This window comes from Cyprinus carpio, chromosome B18 (genome assembly GCF_018340385.1).
Source record: "Cyprinus carpio isolate SPL01 chromosome B18, ASM1834038v1, whole genome shotgun sequence".
NCBI lineage: Eukaryota > Metazoa > Chordata > Actinopteri > Cypriniformes > Cyprinidae > Cyprinus > Cyprinus carpio.
The window spans coordinates 1,358,881-1,371,538 of record NC_056614.1 but is presented as its reverse complement, the minus strand read 5'-3'; the positions used below and the strand labels follow the sequence as shown (position 1 = coordinate 1,371,538).

At 37.1% G+C, this 12,658-nt stretch overlaps 2 protein-coding genes across 7 annotated transcripts in view; one reads left to right on the top strand and one right to left on the bottom strand.

Moving 5' to 3' along the window:
* The window catches only part of LOC109109021 (MOB kinase activator 2-like), a 40,970-nt gene extending 39,620 nt beyond the window's left edge, over nt 1-1,350 (top strand). For all 3 annotated transcript variants that reach the window (XM_042743406.1, XM_042743404.1, XM_042743405.1), the window contains exon 5: nt 120-1,350. In XM_042743406.1, coding sequence (XP_042599340.1) covers nt 120-391 — 272 coding nt within the window. In that variant the 3' untranslated portion in view covers nt 392-1,350. The remainder of the gene's footprint in view (nt 1-119) is intronic.
* Nucleotides 1,351-2,430: 1,080 nt separating this feature from the next.
* The window catches only part of LOC109078783 (ATP-binding cassette sub-family C member 8), a 32,720-nt gene continuing 22,492 nt past the window's right edge, over nt 2,431-12,658 (bottom strand). For all 4 annotated transcript variants that reach the window (XM_042743401.1, XM_042743400.1, XM_042743402.1 and 1 more), the window contains 12 exons: nt 12,556-12,658; nt 11,794-11,886; nt 11,596-11,698; nt 10,679-10,792; nt 10,474-10,594; nt 9,302-9,432; nt 9,138-9,216; nt 8,939-9,047; nt 8,718-8,821; nt 7,351-7,484; nt 7,205-7,267; nt 2,431-2,686 (listed from right to left, as the gene is read on the bottom strand). The exon at nt 12,556-12,658 is cut by the window's right edge and continues 55 nt beyond it. In XM_042743401.1, the coding sequence (XP_042599335.1) occupies nt 2,549-2,686; nt 7,205-7,267; nt 7,351-7,484; nt 8,718-8,821; nt 8,939-9,047; nt 9,138-9,216; nt 9,302-9,432; nt 10,474-10,594; nt 10,679-10,792; nt 11,596-11,698; nt 11,794-11,886; nt 12,556-12,658 (1,292 nt within the window). In that variant the 3' untranslated portion in view covers nt 2,431-2,548. The remainder of the gene's footprint in view (nt 2,687-7,204; nt 7,268-7,350; nt 7,485-8,717; nt 8,822-8,938; nt 9,048-9,137; nt 9,217-9,301; nt 9,433-10,473; nt 10,595-10,678; nt 10,793-11,595; nt 11,699-11,793; nt 11,887-12,555) is intronic.

Here is a 12,658-nt window from a genome sequence, read left to right as displayed (position 1 = left end):
CATTTTAACAGATATTCACAGAGAAAACAGCTTTTTAGAATTGTAAAAATATTTCTGAATTTTGACAGCATGTTTGATAAATGTGTGGGCACTGATGGAGTCTGTCTGGTTCTCTGCAGGTAAAGAGTTCCCCAACACCTTTGACTCGCTGGTGAAGAAAATCTGCAGGTATCTCTTCCACGTTCTGGCCCACATCTACTGGTCCCACTACAAGGAGACGGTGGCCATGGACCTGCACGGACACCTAAACACACTCTACACGCATTTCGTGGTATTTATAAGGGAATTCAATCTGATGGACCCCAAGGAGACGTCTATAATGGACGACCTGACGGAGGCCCTGTGCACGCCGCTGCCCCCTCAGCCACAGAACCACGTGACGGAGAGATGAGTCCGGCGCCGCTCCGTCTCTGACCTGCCAAGCCGGGGTTCAGAAGGACTGCTGGGACTCATAGACCTTCTTCACCCTCCCAGAACACTGCTCTCTTTAGGACCCAGTTCGGAGCGCTCCGCCAGGCCTCCCGCCGAATGACCTCAGACGCGGCCGTCTAACCCTTTAACAGAGAACAACCTGACCGTGCTTCGGTCTCCTCCCCGTTTCCGCTTTCCGTTCGATGCAGCAGTTTCCCCTCTCTTGGTTTGATAAGGGTGTCGGCCTGGTCCTCGTGTACGGTATAAAGGTTTCTTTTTCATTTTTATAGGGTAAAAGGGGTGTGTGCGTGTGTGTGTGCGCGTGTGTGTTCAAGGCTTTTGCACTCAGGAACTGAGAGAGCTGTCAATGCTACCTGCTCACCCACAAGCCTCTCGGTGTCACTTTACTCATCATATAGCAATCCCATCCTCCCTCTACTTGTATGGGACAGACTTGTGTTGCATATTAGCACGCTGAACACTGTAGAGGAGAGCCGAGGTGAATCCAGGGCCTGGGTTTCACGCGTTCTCCCTCGAGAATGACAAGGACATTCGCGTTGTCTGCTGTTGAATCTGAACGTCCCGAGTTCGGAGGACTGCTTGTAATCATGTCTAGCCTCGTTCTGAAAAGACGATTTGTGAACGGAAAAGAATGTACACTTCGTGTGGGTTGTCTTCGAGCGACTGAGAGAGTGACGGATGCTTTAGTTCTCCCTCCATCACTGTTCAGAGAGTTTGTGTTGCGACGAGAAGATCGGACTTTTCCTTTTATTTATTTCTCGGTTTTCTTTTTCCTTTTCGTTTCGGTTTTAGTTGCCGTTTTTTCAGGGCTCCTCGGTTCTGGCTTTTGTTTTATGTATTTTAATAATACTTTAAGTTAAAAGCGATTTAATATTTTAAGCTCTGCAAATTATAACCTAATAAAATATTTAAAAGTCACAAACCGTGTCTTATTTTTTTTCCTTTTTCATCTGTGAAACCAAGTGTCAAGTCACAAATATTGCAACTTCATGTATTTTGATTATTTGAAGGAGCTGTAAGTGGTTTTAGTTGTCATGATAACCCCGCCCACAATACACATGTCAGCCAATCAGGTTATGGAAGTAAAAATCCCATTAATTTTCTCCAAAGTGAAGGTTATTTTGAATGATAATTTATAAATCTTTAAAGACTACTACTGTGAGCTACAAGGTGTGATTTTGTTAAAGCCTTATTTTTAAATAATTATTAAATATTTTTAACAGTCAAATTGCTGGTGGGAAAAACTACATTACCCATGATTCTGCAAAAAAATCTCCACCAATCAGAGAACAGAAATGGGCAAATCATGCCAAAAGAAGCTCCGCCCACTCCCATGAAGTTCTACAAATGAGACAATTTGTATTCTATGTGAAATATTTCCTATACACATCTAATCGACATCTCTGAATCAATAGTTTTATATCTCCAGCTCTCTTTCTTTTTTTATAATGTATAACAGTGCTTCATGGGACTGTAGTTCTTTCCCTCATTAAAGCCTGCTTGTCTTTTTGTCTGATATTCTCTTGCTTCAACTCAGTGTTTGTAATGTTGTGATTCTCCTCGTAGCTGGTTGGTTCAGTTCATGTTTTATGACTCTAAAACAAAGACTTAAAAGAAAAATCCCTATGGGAAGCACAAAATACACAAAACAAGCATAAAGACCGCTATGACAAATGGATGGAAAGACCGGATGATGGAGAAAATCCTGAGACGTGACATCTATGTTGATGTTGTTGGACAGGTAAGGAAATTATTATTAGAGAGAATTATTAATTATTGTGTTAACCACTTTCTAAAACGCACTAGTATCAGTGCAATTTGCATTAAACTCAGAGACAATCATGCTTAATTGTGATGATAGATGGCAGTACAGAGTCAAACTCCACTGTGGTATCGGTATGTAAAGAACTGAGTGAACCTTTTTTAAAAAAAAATCACTTACAGCACAAATTATGATGTTTTTACACCAGAGCCTCATTTAAGATCTCTATAATAGGCTATTGTGGAATTCACCATTTTATTAGTTTACAGGATATAAATTGTACAAATATTACACAAAGCATATGCACTCATACACATCTGAATTGTGCATGATTCTGCCTCCATCCATCCTTCTTTATTTGTCTGCTCGCACAAATGCAGAGAAGACACTGTCCTTCTGCTCCAGCAGGACGTCCGGTTCATCGTATTCTAAGATGGCGCCGTGTTTCATCACGATCACCACGTCTGAGCCCAGGATGGTGTGAACGCGATGCTGTCAGACACAAAACACATCAGCCGTCAGATCACAGTGAGCCTCACCCTTTAACACGATAGAAGCTTGATTCTTTGATAAAACAAGGATAAGGTAACTGTGGCTTTTTATCTCTCAATTCTGGGAAACAAGGCAGAATTGTGAGAAATAAACTCAGAGTTGTGAATACAGCATCTCATAGAAGTGAGTTTACAAAAATATTTGTGTAAATATTTTATTTAATATATATATTATATCTCTCGTGTGACAACACTGAAGAAATGACACTTTGCTACAATGTAAAGTAGTGAGTGTACAGCTTGTATAACAGTGTAAATTTGCTGTCCCCTCAAAATAACTCAACACACAGCCATTAATGTCTAAACCGCTGGCCACAAAAGTGAGTACATCCCTAAGTGAAAATGTCCAAATTGGGCCCTATTAGCCATTTTCTCTCCCCGGTGTCACGTGACTCGTTAGTGTTACAAGGTCTCAGGTGTGAATGGGAAGCAGGTGTGTTAAATTTGGTGTTATCGCTCTCACTCTATCATACTGGTCACTGGAAGTTCAACATGGCACCTCATGGCAAAGAGCTCACGGAGGATCTGAAAAAAGAATTGTTGCTCTATATAAAGATGGTGTAGTCTATAAGATCGCCAAGACCCTGAAACTGAGCTGCAGCACGGTGGCCAAGACCATACAGCAGTTTAACAGGACAGCTTCCACTCAGAACAGGCCTCGCTATGGTCGACCAAAGAAGCTAAGTGCACATTCTCAGCGTCATATCCAGAGGTTGTGTTTGGGAAATAGATTTATGAGTGCTGCAAGCATTGCTGCAGAGGTTGAAGGGGTGGGGGGGGTCAGCCTGTCAGTGCTCAGACTGCATCAAACTGGTCTGCATGGCTGTCGTCCCATAAGGAAGCCTCTTCTAAAGATGATGCACAAGAAAGGCCACAAACAGTTTGCTGGAGACAAGCAAACTAAGGACATGGATTACTGGAACCATGTCCTGTGGTCTGATGAGACCAAGATAAACTTATTTGGTTCAGATGGTGTCAAGCGTGTGTGGCGGCAACCAGGTGAGGAGTTCAAAGACAAGTGTGTCTTGTCTACAGTCAGGCATGGTGGTGGGAGTGTCATGGTCTGGTGCTGCATGAGTGCTGCCGGCACTGGAGCTACATGTACTATACTGTGACATACGGAAGCAGAGCATGATCACCTCCCTTCGGAGACTGGGACACAGGGCAGTATTCCAACATGATAATGACCCCAAACACACCTCCAAGATGACATGGGTACTGGCCAAGCATGTCTCCAGACCTAAAGCCTATTGAGCATCTGTGGGGCATCCTCAAATGGAAGGTGGAGGAGTGCAAGGTCTCTAACATCCACCAGCTCGTGATGTCGTCATGGAGGAGTGGAAGAGGACTCCAGTGGCAACCTGTGAAGCTCTGGAGAACTCCGTGCCCAAGAGGGTCAAGGAAGTGCTGGGAATTAATGGTGACCACACAAAATATTAACACTTTGGGCCCAATTTGGACATTTTCACTTAGGGGTATACTCACGTTTGTGGCCAGCGGTTTAGACATCAATGGCTGTGTGTTGAGTTATTTTGAGGGGACAGCAAATTTACACTGTTATACAAGCTGTACACTCCTTTACACTCCTTTACATTGTAGCAAAGTGTCTTTTCTTCAGTGTTGTCACATAAAAAGATATAATAAAAAAAAAAAATGTTAGTACACAACACACTCACATAAGATAAAGTCAGAAAAGAGAAAGTAGGAAAAAAAAAAAACACACACTAACCTTTAGACTTTTGCTCTCAGAATTGTGAGAAAAGACAATTATGAGATAGAAACTGAATTGCCAGAATTATGAGGAAAAAGAATTGTGAGATATATATTTGGAATTATGGCTATAAACTCAGCATTGAAGAAAGTCAGAATTATGAGATATACAGGTGCATCTTATATATTTCAGTAATTCAACTCAAAAAATTAAAATATAAACTCAGCATTGAAGAAAGTCAGAATTATGAGATATACAGGTGCATCTCAATAAATTAGAATGTCGTGGAAAAGTTTGTTTATTTCAGTAATTCAACTCAAATTGTGAAACTCGTGTATTAAATAAATTCAATGCACACAGACTGAAGTAGTCTAAAACCCTATTCGCACTAAATTATTACTATCCATTCACATGAGATAAGTGAAGCCTGACCCTCCCACATCTGAATTTCGTGTGGTGCATTCGCAAGGGATATGCGAAGCCTGTGATTTTACTCAAATTTACTGACTTATCTCCCAGATACCCGGATGTTAAGACTTTGAGAGTCCCGTTCTGTGGTTCAGATGGATATATATATATATATTTTATTTTAATATTAATTTTTAAAAAATATATATATAGTTTCTTGCGCTTAACACTCATTTCACCAGGTTAAAATAATACTTCAAGCTTTATGCTTGATTTATTTGTAACACATTAACTTCAAAACCTTTTCAGCTTTCTCTTTTTGCAAATTGTATGGTGTAGTGATATGACAGCACCAAATATACTATTAAACACTCCAACACAGCTCCATTCTTCGCAAAAGATGGATAAAAAGGTGCGTTTTTGGCGAAAAACTCTACAAAAAATGATATACGACCCGCCAAATCACAGAGATGTCGGTTCACATGGGACTAATATTATCACAGGACCTCGGTGATAGAAATATGGTAGGTCTTTTGCGGGGGAATTTTTACTTTACAAATTACAGACATGGCCGATTCGCACGGGATTAAGATCACAGATAACCTCCGCGATTATTACAAATGACTGGAGGTCACCAGGTCATAATAATCCTGTGCGAATAGGGCTTAAGTCTTTGGCTCTTTTAATTGTGATGATTTTGGCTCACTCCCATCTCAACAAATCCAATTCACTATCTTAACAAATTAGAATATGGTGACATGCCGATCAGCTAATCAACTCAAAACACCTGCAAAGTTTCCTGAGCCTTCAAAATGATCTCTCAGTTTGGTTCACTAGGCTACACAATCATGGGGAAGACTGCTGATCTGACAGTTGTCCAGAAGACAATCACTGACACCCTTCACAAGGAGGGTAAGACACAAACATTCACTGCCAAAGAAGCTGGCTGTTCACAGAGTGCTGTATCCAAGCATGTTAACAGAGAGTTGAGTGGAAGGAAAAAGTGTGGAAGAAAAAGATGCACAACTAACTGAGAGAACCACAGCCTGATGAGGATTGTCAAGAAAAATCGATTCAAGAATTTGAGTGAACTTCACAAGTAATGGACTGGGGCTGGGGTCAAGGCATCAAGAGCCACCTCACACAGATGTGTCAAGAGATTTGGCTACAGTTGTAGTATTCCTCTTGTTAAGCCACTCCTGAACCACAGACAGCGTCAGAGGCGTTTTACCTGGACTAAGGAGAAGAAGAACTGAAATGTTGCCCAGTGGTCCAAAGTCCTCTTTTCAGATGAGAGCAAGTTTTGGTATTTCATTTGGAAACCAAGGTCCTAGAGTCTGGAGGAAGGGTGGAGAAGCTCATAGCCCAAGTTGCTTGAAGTCCAGTGTTAAGTTTCCACAGTCTGTGATGATCTGGGGTGCAATGCCTTCTGCTGGTGTTGGTCCATTGTGTTTTTTGAAAACCAAAGTCATTGCACCAGTTTACCAAGAAATGTTGGAGCACTTCATGCTTCCTTCTGCTGACCAGCTTTTTGAAGATGCTGATTTTATTTTCCAGCAGGATTTGGCACCTGCCCACACTGCCAAAAAAGCACCAAAAGTTGGTTAAATGACCATGGTGTTGTGTTCTTGACTGGCCAGCAAACTCACCAGACTCACCAGACTCACAAATGTCAGAATTATGAGATATAAACTTATAATTGTAAACAAAAATTGAGAATTAATAAATATAAACAAACAAATAATATCAAACAAAAATTAATTTTTATTTTTTTTATTATATAAAAACTAAAAATAAACCTATTAAACTTATAATTGTAAACAAAAATTGAGAATTGTGAGATATAACCTCGGAATTGAGATCAACTTATTATTAGATTAATTATTAGATATAAACTACCAATTACCTTTTGACTTCTGACTTTTTTCCTCAGAATTGCAATAAAAAAGTCATCATTGTTAGATATAAATTGTGAGAAATAAAATTTGCAATTATTATTTGATTTTTTAATACAGTGTCAGAAATAAGCTTCCATATAATCCAGCATATTAACGTGAATGTTGCTAAGGTTTTTGTGGGTTGGCATGAATAGATGACAGTCTTTAGGTATAGTATAGTACAGTAAATGCTGTATAGCAGGGGTTCACAGCTCTGACCCTCAAGGTCCACATTTCTGCAGAGTTCATCTCCAACCCTAATCAAACACACCTGAACCAGCTCATCAGGGTCTTCAGGACCACTAGGAAGCTACTCGCAGGTGAGTTTGAGGGCCAGAGTTGAAGACCCCTGCTGTGTAGATTTGTATAATGTACAGTAGTTTAAAGAGGTGCAGGGACTCACTGCTATCGTAACCACTGTTCGGTCTGCAAACGCCGTCATGACTACTTTCTGCAGAATACTCTCCTACAGGAACAAAGACGGTGATTAACCAAACTTTACATGCACCAGAGGAACAAGCTGCTTAATAAGCTCAGTCTTGTTCTCACTGTGGCCATGTCGATAGACGCTGTGGCTTCATCCATGATGAGGATGCTGCTCTTCCTCACGAAGGCTCGAGCGAGACAGAAGAGCTGCCGCTGACCCTGACTGAAGTTCTCTCCTCCCTCCGTCACCATCGCATCTGTGGAGCGGAGAATTTGTGTGAACCGCTTATTAAATCAAATGAATGGATTTATGAGATGACCAGTCTAGCGATTGGAATAATGAAGAAAATTATGAAAAAAAAATAAAAAATACAGCTTACAGTTTATGTAACCAAAAATACAGCAAAATTGTGATATATTTTTTGCTATTTACAATAGCTGTTTTCTATGCAAATAAGTGTTAAACTGTAATGTATTTCTGTGATGTGCAGCTGTATTTTCAGCATCATTACTCCAGTCTTCAGTGTCACATGATCTTCAGAAATCATTCTTATGTGTCTTTTTATTATCAGTTATTACCTAATCACAATTATTAATTACAGAAATTATACTCATCATTTAATTTTTTATTTATTTTCAAAATATTATAATGATTTCTTAAAATCAAATGAAACTGAAAAATTGGGCAGCACAACTGTTTTCAACATTTATAATAATCAGAAATGTTTCTTGAGCAGCAAATCATCATATTAGAATGATTTCTGAAGATCATGTGATGCTGAAGACTGGAGTATTGATGATGAAACAATCACAGGAATAAATTACAGTTTAACATATATTCACAGAGAAAACAGCTATTTGAAATTGTAATATGTGACCCTGGACCACAAAACCATAAGATTTATCCATTGATGTATGGTTTGTTAGGAGGATAATATTTGTCTGAGATACAACTATTTGAAAATCTGGAATCTGAGGGAGCAAAAAAATCTAAATATTGAGAAAATCATCTTTAAAGTTGTTCAAATGAAGTTCTTAGCAATGCATATTACTAATCAAAAATTAAGTTTTGATATATTTATGGTAGGAAATTTACTAAATATCTTCATGGAACATGATCTTTACTTAATATCCTAATGATTTTTGGCATAAAAGAAAAATGGATAATTTTGTATTGTTGGCTATTGCTACAAATACACATTTGCTACTTATGAATACTTTTGTGATCCAGGGTCACAGATTTCACAATTTTATTGTTTTTATTTATTTATTTATTTTTAATCTGTATTTTTAACAAATAAATGCAGCCTGTGTGCATTTTTTTTTTTTTTTTTTTAAAATTTAAAAATTTTTTTTTTTTTAAGAAAACCTTAATTATTTCAAATGTTTGACTGGTTGTGTTTACTGCTTATAAAAAAAAAAAAAAAAAAAACATTACTTAAAAAAAAAAAAAAAAAAAAAAAAAAAAAAAAGCAACTCATTGATCTCACCTAGTCCTCCAGGTAGCGCTTTAACAACTGGCATGAGCTGAGCAATCTCAAGAGCCTCCCAAAGCATCTGATCAGTGGCCTTTCTCTCCGGATCCAGATTAAACCTGAGAAACACAATTGAGAGACTAGAGCAGACTGCACTGGAAGATTTGTGTGTCTTTGTACAGGCAACCTGATCAAAAATACAGTAATAAAGGCTGGAGAAATGTGTAAAGCCTCACCGAATCGTTCCACTGAATAAAATGGGATCCTGCAGGATGATGGAAAACTTTGATCGTAGAGTCTGCAGAGGAAGCTTGGCGATATCAATCCCATCAATGACTATCTGCCCTGTGTGAGAACAAAACACATCCATAAAATCACAAAGACCCAGAAGAGGTCAGAACATGAGGAGTCTGATCATTACGAAGCTCCTGTTACCCTCGATCGTGTCCAGCATTCTGAAGAGAGCCAGAGAAAAGGAGGATTTCCCACTCCCCGTCCGTCCACAGATTCCCACCTAGCCATAAAACACTCAGTCTTCACGTGTAATTTGCTGTTCCAGCGAAAGCTGTGAGTGTGTTTGTGTAGAGCGTCAGACTGACCTTCTGTCCCGGTCTGATGTGAGCGCTGACGTGTCTCAGGACAGGCTTCAGGCTGCTGTCGTAGCGAACGCTCAGGTTCTTGATCTGGATCTCTCCGTACTTTGGCCATCCGGCGGGAACCTGAGCGGGAGCTGCAATCACATCACATCTGCTGATGACACTTTCTAAAGAACTTCCAAAAATTATTAACAAAACATTGCAGTAATCTTTCATGAAGCATAATATATAATACATTGTTAAAAATGCTATAATTTTTTTAAAAATTCATGTCATTCATATGCATAGCATATTTATGCATTTACTTGAATTTGGATAAAATAAAATTTACAAATAAAATTTATTTAATTTAAATTATTAGGATTTGAAATTATTATTATTATTTTTTCCTAAAATGTTATTATTATTTATCTATTATTTTTTTTTCTGAATGAATATGAACTACTGATGTATATACCCAGAATACAGATCACTCATTTATATTGATTCAGATAATGTTTTAAATCTAGAAATTGTTATTATTTAAAAAGAAAATAATACTAATAATTTAAGAATACAACTGATTACAAAATTAATCTGAAATCAATATATAATTAACTTTTTTTTTTTTTTATTTAATGTTCCCCAATTTTGGATTGAATATGAAGCAAAAATGTAAATAACAATGATGACAACAACATAATATTAATATTAATATTTATAATAATAATAATAATAATAATAATAATAATAAACCACTAGTTTATATTATTTAATGTATAACCATTAAATATGTGTGTGTGTGTGTGTATGTATATATATAAATATTTTTATATTAAAGAATATACATATGATTTTCAAATATTATTTAATTCATATATTATTTTTTTATGTTCCCCAAAATGCTGTTATAATGTGTGTTTGTTTGTTTTTCCTTCTGAATGAATATGAGCTGGCATATATATCAGCAAAAATGCATTGCATTTTTTACAAAAAATAAATAAATAAAAAAAATAAATAAAACTTATGATTTGAAATGAATATTTGATCCATATGTTCATACTATATTTTATTTTATTTTATTTTATTTTTTAGATATAATTTTGATTGTTATTATTTGTTTTCATTTCCGCCTCTTATTCTGATGTTTTTAGGACTGTTCCCTCTTATTTCCCAGTGTTGTGTCAGTGTCTTACTCATGAGTCCGTCATAGCTCTCCGGCTGTGTGTGGATCAGACCGCTGACTCTCTTCACGCAGCCCAGATGCACCTCCATGTCTGCCAGGTTACGCACAATCCAGTTCAGATAGTTGGACACCCACGGAGGCAGAGCGGAGATGGTTAGTAAGGAACACTCGCTAGTAAAGGCTGATGAGCAGCAGGTTTGTTTCTGCAAGTTTACCATGAGAGCGTAAGTGAGTCCCAGACCCACCAGTCCCGCTGAGAGCTGACTGCATAAAGCATTGCTTATAGACGCCACCGCCGCGATCAGCACCACAAACGCCCCAATGTACTCCTGCACACAGCCAATACAAAAAAAAAAAAAAAAAAAAAAAAGCATTCATTAACAATGTCTCCCTGGGATTTATGGACACCTGTCTGTCTTGGTTTAGATCATATATTTCTGGTCACACTCAGTTTGTAAAACTTAAAAACTTCAGATCTGAGCTATCACATGTTACTGATGGTGTTCCCCAAGGCTCAGTTTTGGGGCCTCTTCTATTCATCATTTATTTACTGCCACAATTTTTTAGGAAGTTTGGAGTATTTTTCCATTGCTATGCTGAAGATACAGAGCTCTTTATGTCTTCCATCCCTAATTCGGTATTTCCTTCTTCTTCTCTGTTAAGCTGTTTAGCTAAAATACAAAATTGGTTTTCATCTAATTTCCTTAAACTTAATAGTGATCAAACTGAAATTCTCCTTGTATGTACAAAGTCTAAACTGGTAAAATCTGGTCTTTTTTTTTTTTTTTTTTTTTTGTGAAAACTGAACTGTTACATTTAAGTACAGAATTAGATAAGAACAATTTACGTCAAGCAATGCTTCATCTTGTTCAGTATGTGGTAAAAAAAGGTTGCATTAGCAATTTTTGGTCCCAAATTTTTTATCAGTTTTATTGGTAGTCCACTGTATGAAGAATTTTTGGGTATAATCTGTCGCAGTTTACTTTATTTTGCTATCCTCACTTACGTAAATGAATTATAGGGTTCTGCACCCGCCCAAAAAAATTATATCTGGTGTCTGAATAAATTTTGTTAATAAATATATAATTAAAATAAATCCTAGATATGATACTATAATATTTACATACATTACCATGCGAACCTCCAGCCAGCGGTTGGCTGCCATCAGGAAAAGGGAGGAGATGTTATTCGCATCGGTGTGTTCCAGCAGTTTCTTCTTAAACCTCTGCTCATGTCTGAGACAAAACACAGTCCAGTCAGTCGCCGTGGTGTGTGAGATCAATAACTGACTCAACATTAATGTGTGTGTGTGTGTGTGTGTGTGCGATACCTGAACGCTCTGATGGTGGTGAGGCCCTCTATGGTCTGTGAGTAATGGGACAGGAGCGGCATCTCAGTGCTGTCCTCCAGCTGCTGCAGATCTCTACACACAGACAGAGAGAAAACAGACCTTTCATATTACAAGATAAATAATGATAATAAATAAATCAATTACTAGAACATATAATATTACTATTTTGTATCATTACAACATTTGTACTTTTTGGGAAATAATATGAAATATACTACATAAAACAACATATATATATATATATATATGTTGTTTTATGTAGTATATTTCAAATTTCATACAATAAGAAGCAATATAATACTAAAATGTAAAAAAAAACAATACATTTTGAGAAATAGTTACATTAACAACATTAAATATAAATTGAATTAAATTATAAAAATGTATGCTGTATCATTAAAACGTTTAAAATGTAGGAAATATGATAAATCTGAATACAATGAATACAACAGTAAGAAGAAATATAATACTACAATGTAAAATAAATTCAATAAATAATAAAAATATAACAAAAAAAGTATTAATTTTGGGAAATATTAGGAAATATAACATTTAATATAAAACATTTAAAAATAAATGTGTAATTAAATAAATAATAATAACAACAACAACAACAACAATAAAGAAAATAATGGTTCAGGTAAGCTGCTAGAAATTTTCCAGACATCAGTGGTGAAACTTTATTTATCACAGACATCGTTTTAATTTTTTATTTTTTTATATGAGTACTCTGTGACTAACCTGGATGCCACCCTGAAGTACTTCTGAATGAAATAGCAGGCGACGGCCAGCGGCAGCAGAGCGATGAGGAAGAGCGGCGTGACGTAAGAGATGACGCCCACCG